This window comes from Toxoplasma gondii, chromosome X (assembly GCF_000006565.2).
Source record: "Toxoplasma gondii ME49 chromosome X, whole genome shotgun sequence".
Taxonomy (NCBI): domain Eukaryota; phylum Apicomplexa; class Conoidasida; order Eucoccidiorida; family Sarcocystidae; genus Toxoplasma; species Toxoplasma gondii.
In genome coordinates, this window is record NC_031478.1 from 1,976,663 (window position 1) to 1,996,358 (window position 19,696).

General features: G+C 53.4%; 2 protein-coding genes across 2 annotated transcripts; one reads left to right on the plus strand and one right to left on the minus strand.

The window, feature by feature from the left end:
* Nucleotides 1-1,844: 1,844 nt before the first annotated feature.
* TGME49_225870 (hypothetical protein) lies at nt 1,845-11,055 on the plus strand. Its single transcript, XM_018780115.1, has 2 exons — nt 1,845-2,028; nt 2,806-11,055. The coding sequence occupies exon 2, from the start codon at nt 3,182-3,184 to the stop codon at nt 7,919-7,921; it is 4,740 nt and encodes a 1,579-aa protein (XP_018636009.1). The 5' UTR covers nt 1,845-2,028; nt 2,806-3,181; the 3' UTR covers nt 7,922-11,055.
* Nucleotides 11,056-12,092: 1,037 nt separating this feature from the next.
* TGME49_225860 (hypothetical protein) lies at nt 12,093-18,990 on the minus strand. Its single transcript, XM_002366208.2, has 4 exons — nt 16,650-18,990; nt 15,535-15,636; nt 13,116-15,020; nt 12,093-12,863 (listed from the first exon to the last, which is right to left on the minus strand). The coding sequence occupies exons 1-4, from the start codon at nt 17,442-17,444 to the stop codon at nt 12,492-12,494; spliced, it is 3,174 nt and encodes a 1,057-aa protein (XP_002366249.2). The 5' UTR covers nt 17,445-18,990; the 3' UTR covers nt 12,093-12,491.
* Nucleotides 18,991-19,696: the final 706 nt, after the last annotated feature.

Below are 19,696 nucleotides of genomic sequence, written 5' to 3' on the forward strand. Positions count from 1 at the left end.
GTTCTCGAGCGAGCCAAGGGAATAGACGAGAAAAAAAGTAGTCACGAGGTACATGCAACACTCCCGTGGTTGCGACGAAAAAAGCCTTCCCAGTCACGCGGTGACCAAATTATCACGAACGTTGGCGCAAGTGAAAGAAATCGTGTAGGTCCTCCTTCGTCGACTGTATCGGAAATAATTAAGGATCTCGACCGAGCATCTTTTAAGTTTAAGTACATTCAAAAGAATATTCTAGATTTTGTGAGGCCCCCACGTGAAAGGATGCGCGCTCCAGAGAAAGAAATACTACTTCTTCGTGTGCTTGCTGGCCTTTTCTGACGTCGCAAGTTGGGTGTGCTCCACCAAAAGATCAAGAACATGGGAGCTCAGCTACGGCGGCTTGAAGACTCAAACAAGGAAGCACAGGCAGTACGATATAGATGGGCTTTACTGATACCCACGTTTGGTTGCTTGCACAACCGAGCAGTTAGCATGATGGTAGGGGAAACCGATGTGGCAGTGTTGTTCAGTAGAATCACCTGTTCTGAACGCAGATTGGACCCCTGCGTCCAATGTGGCACTGGGAAGGTGTGTAAGTGCGTTAGTGTGCTTTGTGCAACAGGAAAACGCATCTAATGCGTGTTTACTGAACGAAGTGAGGAGGCTTCGCAGGATGCACGGCCGGCTCCGTCCAGCTTCCAATCGCAGCGCGAAGGATGACGATATCGCGCATGACATCGAAAGCTCTCCTCGTTTCTCCCACTGCCAAAGTGGGCTGCTGGAGCGCAACAGAAACGTCAGTTGATGTTTGGGTCCGCAGTAGTGGAGAAGATCATTCCGCCGGCAAACTTGCTCAAATTAACTCGAGACTCTTTCAGTATACACTCAAGGGCTCTACGGAACAAATGTTCCGCCAGAATGAAGCAACATGTCACTTTTGCCAGGGGTCGACTTGTTCAGTTCATTTCCAGCAAACACAATCTCTATGCTCTTTCCTGTTGGACCACTAAAACCACAAACGTCCGCGCACGCCTTCAGTCGACTGGAAGAATTTACTGTCACCTCTCAAAACGCAGGAACTAGTTGCGGACACGGAAGTTTTACAGTTACCCTGGTGAAGCTAACGCGACCGCGAAGTGCATCGGCGTTTTAATGTTTCGAAGCCAGGTCGTCGCGCATTTTAATGAGGATGAGCGGGACAAGATGTCTTCGACTTGTTGTTTCTCGCTGCCAACCGCCTACGCTGTGTTTTTCCTTCCCGACATTGCATTGCAAAACTGCATGCATTCGACACCTGACGATACTTGCACATTTTGCGAGCTACTCCGCTTCAACGATCGTTCCTGATTCCTCCTCCGTTCTATTGGTTGGAGCTCGTCCACGATGGTGCATCGTCGGAAGAAGCACCCTAAGTGTGTACCATTTGATTCGAGCTAGCACCTGGGTTAAACCCGTGCTACTGTTAATAGGAAAATATCCTTTACTCCTTTGGCTGTAATTCATGGGTTGCCACTTGCTGCTTCAGTTATCAAGCACGAGGGTTTCGATACGTGGCCGCGACGGCCTAGCGCGCGACCCTGAGGTTGAGCGCGAAGTTGGACAAGCGCGTAGGTGGAACAACATCGAGCAGCCAAGAAAGCTACTTTGATCGTGCCACGCGCTGCAAGAAAGCGGTGGCCTGCAGCGGAGGGCGACGCAGTTTTTTGGTGGTGATGCGGTGCGTGAGCAAAGGAAGAAGCGTGGTGTTGCGCTCAGGCTTGTTCGATGGGCAACTGGTGGACGGGCTGCAGCCACGGTTTTCAGCGTCGCCCCCTGTTGCACAGGAGGACTCCAGGTGGTGTACTCGACTTCGAATCTTTTCGGAAGTTGGATGACATGTGAGCTCACGTTTGCGGAAGCACGGTTTCTGCTTTCGCTCAAAGAACGGTCTCTTTCGAGTTTGGGGGCACGTCCTTTTTTCTTGAACTTCACACCTTTTCGTGCAAGCGAGCCCAAGGACCTGTATCCTGCCTCAACCAATCGAGGGAGCAAGCCGCGTTAGCAGGGAAGGTACGGTCTTCGTTTCGCGAACCGTGTACATGTTCATCTGTATGTCGTCCTGTTCGAAAAAGAAGACGGAGTTGCGATAGACGGGGAACTCCAGGACAACTCGGTACAACGCTCACTGAGTCTATTTTGAGGACACCGCGGGTTCTTGGGGTTGCCGCGCTGCTCGTATAGCATCCGCTCCCGGGCGAGCGAAAAACCGAATTTTCTTGAATTTTTCGACAGGGTCGCCGCGCGATTCGTACCTCTATGTCTTTCACAGTTCAAAACGCTGCAGTCCACCTACCTCACAGACCTCGAGCTTTTGCAGATGATACCGCATTCTCATAACTAGAAATTTGGAGCTTTCCTCCACTTCGATAAGGCAGAGGGCCCCGACAGGGAATTCTTGTAAGCGCTGTCGGTGTCAGCACGTGAGACTAGGGTAAAGACTGAATTTTGACAGACTGGAGGCATTTTAAGAAGGAAGTGTGCCACTCAAAGAAGGTCGTGGTAGTGTACAACAGGTGACGTTTTGTTCTGATTTGCCTGCGAGCGTGTAACGCAACGCCATCACAATCTTTGTGGCATCATTAGGCTGAAGTTGGATGTGTGTCTCCCGTTCCACTTGCACAGGCGCCCACGGAGTCTTCGTTGCTTCCTGCCCACTGCAAAGCGTGTTTTCGTCGAGGTAGAAATGTGTGCCTGTTTACTGATATAACAAGGTGTCAAGAGGTCCGTTTGATTTGTGTCTCGTAAAATCCAATGGTCTTAGTATTTTGTGTCTCTGCGTGCGTGTAGGTATGTGACAGTCGCTCGGCGATGCGAATATAGTTTTCGTGGGTGTTGACGCCTAAAAGAGGGAGGCAAAGATCCAATGGTTCACTCCTCTATTTGCATTCGGGTGTCACCGCTACTTTTGGTGCTGTCCTTGATGCTTCTTTCTCGCTTTTTCTCGACCGGACTGGGCTTCCACAACGCGTCACTGTGCGAGAACTACTTGGAGGTATACTCACACATTTGAGGGAGACTTCTCATGACCAGGACTTTTCTGGCGCTGCGTTGAGTCGTACCGTTCCGCTGTACTCCCTATGCTGCGTTGTATTTTTCCGTACTTTTCGTTTTTATGCGTGGACAGAATTACGTCCGATGAGAGCGGATTTTTTCCCGCCCCAGTATGACCTTCGCGGGCACTGGGGTGGGCGGCCTAGGCGTGGGTACGTCCGCGCCCCAACGCGGGACCCAAGGGGCATCTTCGCACATTCCATTTTCCGATTTTGTGTCTTGTAATTCTGTTTCCTCCTGTGTCGCTGTTCCTGGATGCTCCCGAAAGGGACGTTTTTCGGAGAAGCCAAGTGAACCGGTTCGTCTCATCCAGAGAAGTGGCGCGAGCAGCCCCCAGTCCGAAGATGTCTTCGGGCGGTTCTGTAGTGTAAGCACTACAACAGAGAGTTTACTCAGCGGTGGATGCCGCGGAAGGGGCGGACATTCTGTTCTTAACAACGGGTTTTTCACCAGCACGGGGTCTCCGAGCGAGGTAGACTGGTTGTCGCGAGGCGGCAGCAGCAGCAGTCACAGTGGCCCGGAGTGCGTGCAGGAAGGACCCGACTCCGAGGAGGAAATCTCGGTACAGGGGAAGCGAGTGGGAGGGGACAAGTCAGTTTTCCCGTTTCCAGAGTGTTTTTCGGTTGAGCACGTCTTTCGTGTGGAGGATCGTGAAGGAGGTTCGCAGGTGGGGAAACACGGGGACTCGCGTGGGCCTCACCCGGAAGCGGCGGCTGACGATATCTCCTGTGCATCGACTGCCGTGGACTTGCAAAGAGATCCTGTCGGGAACACTGTTGATAGCCAAAGCGACACCTCACCGGCTTTTATCTGGGACACATCTTCGCGGTCGAAGTCTTTTTTCTTCGTTACCACGACTTCTGTACCACCTGGAACAACGTGTGCTGCGGCTGATTTGCAGTCGAGAACGGGCGCTCGCGCCTTGTCTAACTCGTCTGACACTGGCGTTCTATTGCCACAAGAAAATTTTTGCGACCAGGAGATTCCTCAATATCCATCATCTTTTTCCATTCCGGTCTCGCCGCCTTTTGCGGCGTCTGCCCACCTCGTCAGCTCCGACGAGCGACGACACCTTCTTTCGCTTCTCAGGCGCCGCTACCGGGCGGACTTACCTCGAAGTAAGGCACTTCTTTCTGAACACTTGGGCCGTTTGAATATCTCGAATCTCTCTAGCAGCAGCGCCACAGAGCTGTGGATGGTCGCCAGGCTGTTGAACTGTGAACAGGAGGCGTCGCAGCTGTTGGGTGCTTCCTGCGGTGCAGCGAGTCTGAACCCTGGAGGCAGGGACTGCCTCGCTGAAGACGGGAGCCCGGGTCGTGGAACTATGGATGCCATGAAGACGGCGGAAGTGCCTGTGGAGAGAGAGGCGAGCGGGGGGCCTTTGGAAATGCGGACCGACCAGGATGCTGCCCCGACAGCTGCTCAGACTCCGCAGTTCGACCCCGCACTAAACAGAGATAGCCACCCATATCCTGTAGGGAGCAGCCCGTCTCACGTGGCCCCAGGCATGTGCCACGGCGCTTCGTCTGGATCTCGAAATCCAGGCAACGTCGCAGACAGGCGTGCCGACGAGGGACAGAGTGTCTGGGCGTGGTCGGACAGCTCCTGCCCCACAGGCACTGCCTCGTCGTCCAGCTCCCATACTTCCCCGCATGCACCGCACGCTCATTCGGCGTCAGACGCTGCTCTCGGCTGTGCCCAAGTGCCACTGCCGGAACCGCGAGCCACTGAGATTCTCGCTGACGTGGCTTACGGCTCACCACCTGCACCAGCGCTCGTCCCGTCTCCACCTCTGCAACCTGCCGACCGCTTCAACTACTCTCCGGGACAGCCAACTCAGCAGGTTCCCTTGGATTCCCAGTGGTGGATGGAGGGTGACCGTGAAAGCCACCACAGCGTCCCCACACCGTACCCTCCAGGAGACAACTCAGGGCATCCAAACATCAGCTTCATGCGCCGGGGCCCGCAGCCGGAGAGTCTCGGCAGTGAGCCGTCGGGATTCCGGACGGCGCCTAGGGGTTCCGAAATCGGAGCGAGCGACGCGAAAGGCCATTTGGAGAGTGGGTCGCCGGCTTTGGTCATGCTTCCCCCTGTAGGCGGCCCCGCAGGCCCCGGCTCCAGAGATTCAGTACATCCCGGGTTTGCGGTAACGCCGCGTTTGCCTGGTGTAAATTTTGGAGGGACCATGCATCATCAGGGGCCCCACTCAAGTGGCATTCTTATCCACACGCCGCCGCATGGCCCAATGGGATATCCGAATCCCGTCGCGTCGCGAGCTCCGGGGGACCACCAGCAAGTGCTTCAGCTTCCTGACACTGTTGGCGGGCCGGCGAACCTTCCGGGCTTAAGTGGCGGTGTGGCTGGGGCGTGTCCTGCGCCAGGGGCTTTTCTCCAGAGTTCGCCGATGGGGCCGCAACACCATGGAGGTATGATGCCTTCCGGAATGCCATCCCCCTACTGCATGTCTTCCCCGATGGGCGCCCGGCCGTCGTCGCCTCTCCCCAACATGGTGGCCATGGGCTCCGTAATGGGTCCACCAGGCAGTCAAGCGAGCCCAGGGAGCCGTCCCGCTGTCGTGGAGCCCAACAGGATGGTGCCTTCGGGGATGGGCATGGCCCCTGGAGCCGGCGGGGCAGACGACAGCCCCGGAGGCGCGGCTGCGAAAGGGTCCCCGCGACGTAGTCGGAAGAAACCGTCGCCTAGACCGGTAGATGGATCCTTTGGGAATCCTTCTTCTCCGGGAGGAGTTGCAGTGGCCGGCGGGAACCCTCCTCTGCCGGGGCGGCCTCCCGCGCCCCAGCATCCGAAAAGGAGTCGCAAACGCGGAAGCGCTGCAAATGCGGAGGGAGGCGCGGACCCCCAGCCTCGCCAACCACGGCCGTGGCAACACACAGCCCGGTGCAAGAAGAGCGGGCGATTCTGCACGCGCGAGGAAGCGGCTCAGGCGGCTGCAGAGGCAGCGGCCGCCGCTGCAGAGGGGTCGGGTGAAGGGGGGGAGAAGAGCGGAGAGGCCGCGAAGAAGAGTGGCTCGGACAACGCTCCGTCTGCACAAGGTGGCGCCTCAGGAAACGGCCCTCCGAAGTCTGGAACCGGGTCGGACGGGTCCAAGGAAAGCTCGGACCGGTTTGCGGAAGACGGATCCAGACCTTCTGGGGGGAAATTGGATGATACGGCCCCGAAGCAGTCTGGAACGGCTCCTCAGGCGGGGAGTACCAGTCGAGTTACGGGGGGCAAGTCTCGCTCAGCCAACGGAAGCGGGGCAGGAGCGGGTAACGAAGGCAGCACGGACGCGAATGATGGCGCAGCCAAAACAACGGGAGCCGATAACTGTGTGGAAACTGCATCCGCATCTGGGGAGAAGGAGGAGCAGCCCGAATCGAAGACCGCGAGCACGCCTAGGAAACGCCGCCGTATCAGGAAGGATGCGGAGGCCAAGAACAAAGGCGTCTCCGCGGACAGGACTGGAACTGCGGGTGAGGCCCCTCGGTCGCCAGTGCAGAGCACGGAGACAGCACAGCCCTTCTCAGGGTGTGGCATGAAACCCGAAGACTCAGGTCAGTTTCGAATCGCCCCAGGGGTCCCTACCGAGGGCGTTTGCCCTCAGGGAGTGTCATGGGGCGTGCAGCAGCAAGCACCGGCATACTCAGTGGCGTCGCGAGATCCCGGAGCGTGCCTTCCTTACGCAGCGGCGCCATGCCACGCGAGCGCTTCCGTCCGCTACGGCATGGCGGTGGCGACGCGGCCACAGTACTCGTCGTACCCCTACATGTCGAGTGTGTACCCCGGACCTGGGGTGGAAAGGTCTGCAGGGGATCTGCAAATTGAATGCGACGCTGCGACGCCTGCGTCTCCGGCAACAGGGGCTGCACCCCCGTGTCAGGCCCCTTTGAGTTCGGGAAGCCCGTACGGCAGTTTGCCCTACGACCTTGACCACACAGGTCAGCCTCTGGCGGGGAACCCTTTGCGGCCCGCGGCTCCCACAGGGTCTGGCTCTGTGCCGCCGGGATCTTCGACTCCGTGGTCAGCACAGTCCCACCAGGCCTACGGGGCGTCGCCTGGTTGCCATGGGATGCCGCAAGCGAGGCAGATGGGAGAGTGCGGAGTGGAAAATGGCGCCTATGTGGGTCAGGGAGTGCCGCCACACTCGCAGGGCATGCCGATTTCCGGTGGCTTCGAGCTTCCATATCCCCAGATGGGAAGTTCATGGGGATCGACTGGGAACGTGCCGAATCAGGTGTACCCGTCAAGCAGCAGACCCGAAGAAGGTGAGGATGCCAGTGGACAGGGACAGCATGTGGGTCACAGCGAGTTCTCGCCGGTGAAACCCGAAATGTGCTCTTCTTTGTATCCTCCGACTCACCTCATGCAAGACTGGCGCCCGTTCCACGGGGACGTGTTGGGATCTCAGCCGGGCCGCGGATCGGCTGCGCTAGGCCCTTCCGCCCCGAATCTCTCTTCTGCCTCTCCAGGCGGAGACAGTCGGGACTGTCTCATGCAAATGCCCGGTAGCAGGGGGGCACCGGGAGCGCAAAACCCCCCCACGTGTCACTTGCAAGCTCAGCACATCGCGGGAGAGCACGCAGACAGTGCCAGTCCAGCGCTTCGGTCAAACCAGACAGGCGGGTGGGTCCTGACGGCTCGAGGCTGCGAGGGAGGCGACAGCGGTAGGGGTCCGGAGTCTGCGTCCTCCACTACAGAAACGGGGTCGGCCTCCAGAGCTGTCATCATGGGTCTAGGAACGGAGGACGGAGAAGACGATCCAGCGAGAGAACGTCAGGATGAAGACGGCGGCTTGTTCCAGAGAAGTGTCCCTTTATCCCCGTTGCTCTCTGGCTACCACCCCCTGTTGTAGAAAGGGGGGGACGGAGATCGGGCTCTCAATGAAGTGTCCTATCAGCAGAGGGAAATGAGTAAGAACGTTAGTGTGCTAGCTACAGTGAAACAGTTGGGGCGCGTTTTTGCCGGGGCATTTCGTCTGTATCTTCTTCCCGGTGTTCCTACTGGAGCAGACGGAGAGGGCGAAGGACGGCTTTTGACTGCGTTGCCGTTTTCGGCAGTGTTCCTTGAATGGCCACTGCAACGTCTGCGTTCCGTGGTGGTTCGAAATAGTGCAACATGCAAGCGGAGAATGCGAGGAAAGCAGCAGGTGTTAAAAGTGTTCCACGTGAATCGAATTCCGTTCTTGGGGAAATCTTTTTTTTTCTTCAAGACGCTGTGCTAGAGGGTGAATCAGATGCTTGGTTCGAAATGATTTCTGAGAAGGGTACTACGTGGCCTTTGCCGTTTGAAGGGACCTTTATGTGCGGGTACTCTACCGCGTCCTACTTACGTTTGTTTCCTGCTTGTCTACTGTGGGCTACGCCTCCGGAGATTGCCGGTTTCCATATCTTTCTCAGAAGCACCATCGTAAGAAACAGTATCACACAGAAGCACCATTTTTGCTACTGTTCGACGGGACTGGCAGTCTCGGACACGAATTTTTTCATCCTCCATAACCTTGATTTTGTTGAAGGGAAAGGTCCGTTGGTGCTTGTGACAGGCTGCAGAACAGCTTCATCCCGTTCTTGCCGGCGTCCTTGTGCCCACATGTGAGCCGGCAGTTTCGGCGTGTAGAGGGAACCGGCATATTATGCGGAAAGACGCGTGTGTTTGCGTCCGTTCCACATCTTAATTGTTCGGGGTGTGGAAGGTGGATCTGTTTGCACGCAAGTGGCGGCAGCCTTGCGCTAAGTGGCTTCTCATGCTGTCATGAAACAGTGAAAGTGTTTGTATTTTGAGTGGCAATCTCCTTAATTAGTACGATTATGCTTCACATACGTACCCGTTGCGCGGTCGCATCGTTTACCAAGACTCTCGGCCTGCAGAACCCGTTCTTGACTCTCCTGCTCTATGTGAAAGAACCGGGGGCTTCTGGAGAGATACGGATCTCGTTCCTCTGCCTTTGCAGGGGAGTATGGAACAACGGTCCTCCGAAAGCGGATCCGGCCCAGCCGTCTGGTGCAGACGACGGATTCTTGGCTGTTCAGTGGACTGGAGAAGGCAGGCCTGAGATTGCGTTATTGTGCGCCTGTGTGGAGCCATCTTGAATGGACACGGTGAGAGCGACCGTGTCTGTAGATGTTCCAGCGTAGCGGGAATTCGAGACTCCCACACGGGACCAAAGAATCACCGGAGACACGGCGTTTGTGCGGACTAGAAAAAAATGCAGAGGAGGGCCAAGGGTAAGGGGCCGAGCGCGACCAGGCCAAGTCGGGTAGTAATTGGTACAATCTGTTCTGAGGAAAGACAGAGACTATTGAGGAGCGGAGGAGCTTTCGTGGGTGTCTGGGTCTTAGCTGTTCATCCTTGAAGGTTTCTGAACGCATTACAGGTTGGAGGGATGGAGGGCCGCACAGTATGTGGACGGCTGAAGATTTTCAGTGTGAAAGGTGTTATTCGTCCGCCTTGGACATTCGCTTGATTGAGATGCCTACAATATTTGTCGGCTGTGTAATGTTATAACGGTGCATCGGGAGTTTTGCTTGGTCTGCTGAAGATTTCGGCAAACGCGTTTTGGGGTTTCTGTGACGCGAAACGAAGAAGTCTGTGTGGTCTTACCAGACCTTGCAGAAAACCACGAGGGATGGAAGCTGTAACTCGTTTACATTTCCCCATGTTCCTGTGTGGTTCAGGAGAACTGTATAGTCATTTGAAGAAACAATGGTCATTCGCACAGTAGTGTGAGCACCGACGGCCATCCTGGTGGGTGTTCGTACGCGTGGCGGGTGCAGCTCTTATCCCTTTTTTAAAAGTGGACAGCGTTTAAGGAAATGCCAAACGCTTTTTCCTGTATACGGTCACTCGAGGGAAACCTGGTTCTGAAGTTTGTGTGCATGGAAATTTTAAAAACTTGAAGCTTGAAGCATGTGGCTGCGGCCACGGAACCACCGCTTGTGGTATTCCCGGAACTAGAGCAGAGACGACCCTCTGAGCGGAGGTCTGTGGTCTTTGCGTTCTCTTTTGTTTTGAACGGGTCACAAACGGTTCAGGGAGAGCTAACTGTTGTTGCGTAATGTTTCTAAGCTTTCAGTAATTTCATTGCCCATAGGTGCGACATTGCAACATGGTGCAGGGCAAGAACGGGAAAACGGTGTGGTTTCCTCAGGGGGAGATGGAGAAGTCGAGAGCAAAGAAGCACGTCGTAGGGAGAGAAGTGCTACAGTCAGCGAGGGACGGGTTGTCACGTTCAGACTCTGGTGACAAAAGCGGAAGCGGAGAGAGTGCACTAGTTTCTGCGAGAAGTGTCGAGTGGGACTGGTGGATTTGCGTTTGCGGTCGTACGTCACTCGTTTGTAGACCTTTTGCTAGTGCCGAATCGTCCGTCCGACGTGCATTCATGTCGAAAACGGGTTCTCCTGCCAACTTCTCACACCCAGCGTGCGTCGGAAGATCGTGGAAATGGCAACTCTGTTGCACAATTTTTCTCTTTCATTCACTATACGCACCATTGGGAAGCGATCAGTGATAGCCTGTTGCCACTAGATGCGGATTCAACCTACAGAGAGATCACGGAACCCCCGGTTCCCCACACAAAACGAGAAAGCACTTTACAACTGACGCCTGTCTGCAGCGCTGCGGTCCAACATCTTCTGTACTGTATGGCATTTAAGAGACACCCAGTTGGATGTGAAAGGTAAACTAGCGTTGCACCGATTGCCCCACAGTAATAAGGTATCTGTCTTGCATTTCGATATACTTCCGCTCTTTGTAGATTTGCTTGCGTTCAACGTCAAGCCCCGGAAGAAGCAGCAGGACGGCAATTGGGTTGTATGCTACAGCTGCCTCTGGTATTCGTGTGTTGTATCCATTAGCATGACTCGAGTTGTGTGACTGCCGTTGTAGCCATTTATCTACCGCTTCAGATCCCCCGCAGTGCCATCACTGGACATCCGGAAGTCTGCATTCTAGACATCGCTGGATTCTCAGTACTTTCCAAAACTCTCTGCATCCATCTAGAACGGGCTTCATTAGCCGGTCTGTGACTCTGGCGAGGGGCTTGCATCTTCGTCCTAGGCTCTCTAGTTTGGGTATATAATACGGCCGGATACTACAGGAGTAGTTATACGTAATGCATGCGTGTACATTGGAGTATGCGATAATCCATTGACGATAACCTTAGAATTGATCCAAGCACTGGCTGCTCGAATGCGACACGCCGGTTCCAACTGAGACACTCAGTTAAACAGAGATCGTGGTGGTGAGGCCCGGAGGTAAACAACACAGTCAAGTTCTTGCGACAACGAGATTTCTTTCGCCCTGTGCCGAGAAATCCAAGTGTTTAGGCAGCGGCCAGCAGGTCGTTTCCCTGAAGCTCGAGGTGCTGGGCTTCAACATCCTGCCGGTATTCGTGTCTGCTTGGAAACCGTAGTCATTAACGTTGTTGTTTCAGGGTAAGCATAGAACCACACATAAAAACACAGTGTTTGTGCTCCGTCTTTCGAGGGGGCCTGCTTGTTTCCGGATGTTATAAAATCGATTACTAGTAAGCGCACAACTCTGAAATGTGTCTCCGAGTTCCTACATTAATACGCAGCACTGCCTCCACTGATTTGCCAACATTTTGCATGGGGACAAAAAAGACTATCTTTCGAGAATACATGCTCCATTGATTCAGGCTTAGAGCGGTGTGCTACAACATTTTCGCGTGCTGCAGTTGTTCCGAGGCTTGTAAATTTGGCACTTTTAGTCAAGACTAGATCGTGTCACGAATCAGTGTTTTTCACGTGCGGTAGCGTATCAAATGCGGCACTGATTCGCATCGACGGCGAACAGAGGATTTAGCAAAGACAGCTGACACGACTGTATGCTGTGCCTAATCTCCTTCCAAGAGGGACGGGACCATCACCAGAGTTTGAGCCTACAGGCGGAGAAGAGTGCGATCTGTTCGGTGGGCGATTTCCTTGCGGATCAAGAGACATGTCAGCTGTGAAAGTAGCGATACACCAATCGGGACGGTCAGCCCGAGTATTTAATTGAATTTTGAACGTCGTTACAAATCAGTCTGCACTGTTGACGCGAAGCCGGGCACTCTTACTGTCGGACAATGCCGACAAGTGCCGTTGAGCGTTTCTTGCACCAGAAGGTCAATGGCTGCAGTGAATTTCCCTATAGAAGAAAATTTTCGAGTATCGTTTCTGCTTCTGTGATGCTCCGCTGTTGTCAAGCATCATCTACTTTTGTCGATATACCACACAAGCTTGTCTCAGCCGACAGCTAATAGTTCTTAGTATTTTATTAGCGCCCGACTTCCGCGAGATACATCACGGATAAGACACTTCTCTTGTGGTTTGTCCGAGTTCTGTTTTCTTCAGAGGTTGCGACTTCTGTTCAATGCCTTTGACGGTTCGACTATGTGGTCACCGCTCGACGGATTTTGCCTGTCTCTACGCAGAGACCCTGGGGCTGGTTTCACTACTTTTGTCCTGCCTCGCTGCTTCCATTTTCCGTTTCTTCTGGACCATGGAAAAGGCGAGAGACAAAGACGACCATTTTCGGCTACTGGATTGCTGCATGTTCACAGCTTGGCGTGTCTTCGGTGGGGGCGGTTCGAGGCTCATGCCCGTTTCCGCCCTATTGCGTAGAAAATATTCGTAGTCCACGTCAATCGAAGATTTCAGCACAAGTGCTTGGTCTGCAATACCTTCACCCGTCGTTGCTGAAAGAGGCTTCTCTGAGGTAACGAAAAAATATTCAATGCCACTGAGAAAGTGGAAGCAGTTCACCAGGGCAGGTACACGATGGCCGGTGTCTTGATCCTACGAAAACAAATCAGAGAACCAAAAACATTTAAGCTCAATGATGACACGGAACCATGCAAGAATGTCCTCGTCTGATTTTCTGCAATCCACATGCAGCACACAACCCTCCAGCTCAGCGAACCGATCATTTGCGAAGGCCACCACCCTTCAGATTGAGTTTGCTGCACTTGAAGCTTCAGTTAGCCTTTTCGCCAGGGCTAAGTGCCGGTCGATCGGGAAGTCCATATACTCACGCGGACTCTGGCTTACCGTTGTGTAGAAGTCGAGAAACATTTCTCGGTACATTTTCGTCGGTTTGTGCCCCTTTTCCTTCATCATAATCCATGTAGGTGAGAACTTGCCTATAGGATCGGCCCAGTCCAAGATGCACCCTCGAAGCGCATTCGCCCAGCCGAATTCTTTCCCTTCTCTCCCGTTGAAAAATCGATCTCGAAGCCACTTGTTCATGGCCGTTCCGATGTGTGTCCAGTCGTCGTGGTCTCGCAAGTCCAATTTCAAGTTCCTATCCACGTAGACTTTGATTCGTTCGAGGGTCTGCGCTTCTTCCGGTACGCACTTCCCGTGGCCTTGCCGACAGAACTTGAACACAACAACGGCGGACGCGTTTTTGCTTGGCTCCGTCTCTCCACCTGGGAATCCCGAACCACCTGCAAGAGAAGCGGCCGGCGGCGCAGAATCGGGTGAGCTGGAAGGGTTCGATGTCTTGTCCTTCGAAAGCGATTCTGAAGATTCTTCTCCCTCAGCTGTCTCGCCCCCTGAGCCTGCTGCAGGTTCTTCGGGCGTTTTCGGAGGAGAGGCCGCAGACGCTTCTGCTGATTCTGCAGCTTTCTCAGGCATTCCCTGGCGTTTGCCTCTCGCTTCTTCTTCCACGGAAGCTTGCGATGTGTCGTCAGGCGATGAGGCTTCATCTCCGGGCTTTTTGTCGTCCTCTTTCTTCTCGGGCTCAGAAGGGTTTGCACCCTTTTCCTCATTCTCTGCTGATGCTGGAGAATTCATGGACTCTTTTTCGTCGGCGGGATTTGCCACATTCGCTTCATTTTCGGCTGAAGCAGAAGCTGTTTTTGTCCCCTGTTCATCCTCAGGCTTTGTCTTACCTTCCGCGTTTTCAGCCGACTTTGGAGCAGCATTACCATCGTTTCCACCTTCAGGCTTTGTATCGTTTTTCCCATTCTCAGCCGACTCTGGAGCAGCATTACTGTGTGACTCACCATCCGGCTTTGATTCACTGTTCTCATTCTCAGCCGCCTCTGGAGCAGCATTACTGTGTGATTCACCATCCGGCTTTGATTCACTGTTCTCATTCTCAGCCGCCTCTGGAGCAGCATTACTGTGTGATTCACCATCCGGCTTTGAATCATTTTTCTCATTCTCAGCCGCCTCTGAAGCAGCATTACTGTGTGATTCACCATCCGGCTTTGATTCACTGTTCTCATTCTCAGCCGCCTCTGGAGCAGTATTACTGTGTGATTCACCATCCGGCTTTGATTCACTGTTCTCATTCTCTGCCGTCTCTGGAGCAGCATTACTGTCTGATTCACCATCCGGCTTTGTATCGCTTTTCTCATTCTCTGCCGACTCTGGAGCAGCATTACTGTGTGATTCACCATCCGGCTTTGAATCATTTTTCTCATTTTCAGCCGACTCTGGAGCAGCATTACTCTTCGATTCGCCATCTGGTTTTGTATCACTTTTCTCATTTTCAGCCAGAGCCTGAGAATCGCTGCTGCCTTGCTCATCGCCAGGATTTGTCTCCTTTTCCTCTTCCTCAGCAGGCGACGGTGTGGCCTTCTCGTTCGGTGACGCCGAAGGTTCTGAATTTGTGTGTTCTCCCACTTTGTCTCCCTCACCACCACTTCCGCGTGTCGTCTCCGGGCTCGCTGCTTCGGCTCCTCGTGTCGCTTCCTCAGCTGTACCGTTCTCTTCAGCAGCATGCGCCGTTTCCTGCACCTCAGCTGCTCCCTCTGGCGCCCGCGGCTGGTCCCTGGCTTCAGTTGCCGACCCTCCCGTTTTCTGCTCGTGTTCTACTCCGCTTGCGGCAGATTCGGAAGCGCCAGAAGTCTCTGATTCGTCAACTGAAGAGGTGGACACGGTTGTTGTCGTTGTTGTGGTCGTTGACGTTTCTCCAGACGCACCGGCTTGCTTCTCCGAACTCTCCTGAACGAAACAGAGAAACTCAGGAAGCTCTTCTTAGTATTAGCTCTTTCGCTATTCTGGGACGGGGAACCGCACTAGTGAAACCGATCTAGAACGAGACAAGCACCGACGCACTGTCGCGACTCGGGTTCAGGAAAAGAGCTAAGTCACACGTCTGTTTCGTTCGTTCTCCTAGTTGCTATGGACGCATCTGTAGCAAGCCAAATTGTATATCCTCATCGAGGATCGCTTCGGGATCAGGCATACTTGTGGGAGCAGCGTTTTCTTCGAACTTCTCAAACAGGGCCAAATATATATATATATATATACCATCATCGTTTGTCCTTGGCAACCGCACAGGCACGTCGCTTCTTCGGTTACGAAAACCCACAAAAAACGACATTCAGGTTTCTGCCGTGAAACAGTGGCCTTCTCACGTTGTGCGAATGCATATGCTGGAAGCACAGGATCCAGCAGAAGCCGTCAACTCAGACAGGAGCGCGGGCCTGATCCAGTTCGTTCTCTTCACACTTACACTCGCAGAAGACTCCTCATCCTTTTCATCCTCGTTGCGAACGGAGGTAATAATCGATATACGGGGCGTCCACAAAGAGTGGAGAAAGTTTACTGGACTCAACTGAAAGACACGAGAAAGAAAACACGAATGATCCGCTACACCTGTCATACCAAGTCGCACACGGAGATCGATTCGGGGTGCGTTAGTGCCCATCTTGACCTCGACGCCGCACGGCAAAGAAAATATAGTGCATGCAACTACATCCTTTCGCTCTTCAAGTAGCTTCTAATCCTGTGAGCGACCAGACACAAAAATCGAGTTTATCGTTGGGCGACATGTTTCATTGTCTTCATAACTCCATGGAAAACCGATCTTGCGGCGTCTGTGTCTCCGATGGTGAATTAGAATGGAACACTTTGTGCTGTGCGGTACAGAAACAGGAGAAGCTACACACCAACCCCAGAAGAGCTGAGGGATTCTTCGCCTTTGTTATCCACGGTAACCAACGAGGTCGCTTAAGTTTCCTCTAGAATCCAGCGCAAGACTCACCCAAAAAAGCAAAAAGTGCTACCGGGAAGTGAAGTGCACCAGTGCATTCAAAGACATGAACCAAAGTCTGCAGGGAGATGACCGATCTACAGCGATGCTTGACTGTTCTATACAGATACGCCAAACTCAGGGCACAACATCAGCCCCGACGTTCGGGGTAGAATGGCAGATTTTAGAAGATTTTCAGCCACGCACATCTGCGACTTGTCCACCAGGTCTCCCTGACACCAGGAAGATACACAAGATGACTTCGGGCATTGAGGCGACGTTCAACCCAAAAAGATAAGCCGGTGAAAGATACTGTGGAAGAATTCTTTCCCTCGGATCTCGTCGAAACACGGGAGAATACGAACAGAATAAAGGAAACGCTGCCACGATGGCAGCTGACGACAACTAGGTACAACTGGAATGGACCTACGGAGACACAGCACAGAAATCCCCATAAACCTTAGTTCTTCAAATATGCGCTGGATACCACTATTTAATATACTAAGCATAATGGCCCGAATCTAGCCTAAAAACAGGTATATCTCGACGCGAGGAGTTTGCAGCTTCGTCCTCGTAGATCAAACATCGCAACTTACGATCGTCATCCGCGTCGCGGATCTGATGGGAGGTGGGCTAAGGAAGGGAATCACCGGCGACAGCATGCGGTGGAAAAGCCCTCTCAATGGGTGGTAATCAGAAGAGCTCTCCGGAAAATCGTCAGAGCTTTTGTTCTCGGCGGTTGCCGAGGAACTCTCCTTGACATCTGCACTCTCATGCTGTGATTTCTGGTCCGTCTGCGCAGATTCGGAATTTCCCTTTGCTTCTGAGCCTGCTGCACTGCCATCCTCCCCCCTTTTTTCTGTGAATGAGAAACCAAAAGTAGGTAGAAGTGTGGAGGCGGCAGCCCCCGCCCGGTCACGTGACCGACGACGGCCGCCTCTCCCAGATCCTAGACGAGTCAGCACTCCTTCAGTGGCTGCGGGAAATGCTGCCTCTGCAGAGACTGCAGACGAACTACGGAAAGTGGTCCGCGATGAGGGATCTCCTTCCCCAGTGCTCTCAAATGCGGAGTGCGACAGGGACTCTCCTCTCGATAGTGCACTGGAGTCTCGGGCAGAATCGGGCATCTCCGAACTTTCTACAGAGTGCCTCGTGGGAGAAAGCAGGGAGGGGTCGAGCTCCGGAATAAAGGCGCGAGAGACAGAGGAGGAAGGAAGACTTAGGCCGGCAACTTGTCGGCAAAGCGGGCCACCGGCAATTCCAACTGAGACGCAGCAAACTGAAAGGAGAACTAGATTCTGGAAAGAAATCTTTCCAGAAGACAAATTAGGCCGCCTGGAGCTGTGCCGGCAATCGGCGCGCCCGACGCCGAGTCGCATTTCTGCGTCCATGAATAGCACAGCTTCTTTTCAAACGTTTCTAATAGAATGCCATGCGTAGGTTACATTGTGGTCTTTCCTGGTCGGCTTCCAGCCCCTTTGCGGCGGTTATCACCACAGAGGAGACAGAAGGGACGCTCGAATTACAACTTTGCCGACCAGTTCGCCAAGACAGGCTCTCTTCATTAGTCTTTTCTTCCCCTTGGTGTTTTTAGTTCACGTTGCTTTCCACAGCGTCAGACGGCGGTATGACGGTGGGTTCCCACCTCGCGTTTACGTTCCCTCAAGAGAGTCGGCAGCAGGGTTAGACAAACAGAGCAGGCAAGAAGGATGGAAGCAAGAGGCAGACGCAAATGAAACCGGTAAACTCCTCTTAAAAAGCAGCCTTATAGGACTGAAGAGGCATCACCAACTTCCAGAAAAGGGCCGACCGTTTCAAACGCACAACACAGAGCTCCCTCTTCAAATCCTTGCGGCTGTGCTGCCGAGGCGTGCGCGGTAGTTGGGGGCGAAAACAGCATAAAAACAGATGAACAAGATGCGTCAAAAAACGGGCTAAGAGGTCAGGTCCTTGCAAAACAAATTTGCCACAATGTCCGGAAAAGAAGGCCCGTTACTTTGAAAACAGAAACGTGAATCGTTCACGTTCCGACATACGAGCCCATACACGTGAGAACCGGCGACGGCTCACTAAAGGCTGTGACCTTGACGATTCCCCGGAACAGCGAAGTAAATCTTCTCACTTTCGAGCAATTCCGTGTTGCCTTCGTTAAACGAAGAACAAGATTCCGCGGCCTTGCACTAAAGCAGATGCCTCAGTCAACGGTCTATGCACGAGTCTCCAACTGCAGAGACACAGAATGTGCCAACCGCGCTCAAGGAGCTCTCGTATTTGTTTCGAGGCTGGAACATTGCCGAACGCGAGAGACAAGAAGGAATCCTACAAAGGATTAAAATTTTGACAGGATGAAAAGGTACACTCTTGAATATACTGTGAGGGTTTCGTGGCAACCGCCTGTCAGCCAACTAGCTTGCGCTGTGTGAAGGCACAGCCCTCGACAAATCCGCCGAGCGAAGTTTACGCAAGTCCAGTACTCATCTCCTACCGTAGACAAGAACGCGTTTACATGCCTCAAACTCGTTTGGGGTCAACCCTTCGGCAAAGGAGTCGGAAGAACACACTCGCGAGTGATATAGCCCCGCTCCTACAAGGGATTCAGCAAGCCAGCGAGGCCCAGAGTCGCTAGTTCGCGCAAGACAAGCTGACGCTGAATTTTCTTTGGAACGATTGAGGAGAAGGCCAACATATCAGGGTCAAAAATCCCAGTGCATTTCCACACATTCAAGGGTTCCATGACGCTGGCACAGAAGGAAATCAAAGCGTGTGGTTCCCGTGCCACGACGCGTTTACTGTCTTGTATCTTCGGCCCAGGGCCTCAGATGTTTTAAGCCAGCGACAACACCGACTTCTGCCATTCCAACACAGACACTTGTTGAAAAGGCAACACTCGTCAGCAGAGTCGTTTAGGTGCCAAGAGAGGTCTTGTTTTCCCAGGATGTCTTACAGGAAGGGTTTCTCTTGTTTAGACATTCGAGGAAGGAACAGCCGGCCCCCCCATTAAGACTCCCAGGGAATCGTTTGGAGGTCGCCTTGAGAAACGGCATGTGGAACCGTATTCGCGCTGCTTTCTCAAGTTTGTACAACTTCTTTCCGACAGCTTCCTCTCAGGATGGTGTTTCAGAAGATATTATGACAGAAAATACTGCGAAACCACGACGACGTTGTTTTTCCGTGGGAAGGAGCTCAGCTGTCGAGGGACATCGAAACCCACATGGCACCAGTGTCAGTGCTTATTGAAAGAAGATTCTAGAAGGTATCGTAAATCAGAGATTACTGTGTCGTTCCTACCCTCACTCGAAATGAGTACCGGAGATCGGGGACGATGAACTCAGTGTGACTCCCAGTAGCCTCAAGAAATGCCAAGAAAGCAAGCTGCTTTGAATGCTTGAAATATCGTTTACCCGGCCACTGTACATGGCACATATTAGCGGAATCTGATCATTTGGTGCAGGTTGTTGAAACTCAATTTGAGGAGAGCTGCCTTCCACAGCAGATCGTGGGGGACCGGAGTTTCCGCATTTGTTCATGGAGATGACAGCGGTGACGCTAGGAATCATTCGACTGGGTTCGCTCGTTGTATGGTAAACTAATAGTACGAACAAAAGGAACAGCTTCCAGTGAAGGCCGTTTCTCGTGGCTGCCA

What these genes read in the sequence shown, in the direction of transcription:
- TGME49_225860 (XM_002366208.2), bottom strand. Translation starts at nt 17,444, where the DNA reads ATGGACGCAGAAATGCGACTCGGCGTCGGGCGCGCCGATTGCCGGCAC. An exon ending in CCGCGACGCGGATGACGATC is followed by an intron (nt 15,637 to 16,649) that starts GTAAGTTGCGAT and finishes CGTGTCTTTCAG; the next exon opens with TTGAGTCCAGTAAACTTTCT. An exon ending in ATGAGGAGTCTTCTGCGAGT is followed by an intron (nt 15,021 to 15,534) that starts GTAAGTGTGAAG and finishes TGTTTCGTTCAG; the next exon opens with GAGAGTTCGGAGAAGCAAGC.
- TGME49_225870 (XM_018780115.1), top strand. Translation starts at nt 3,182, where the DNA reads ATGACCTTCGCGGGCACTGGGGTGGGCGGCCTAGGCGTGGGTACGTCC.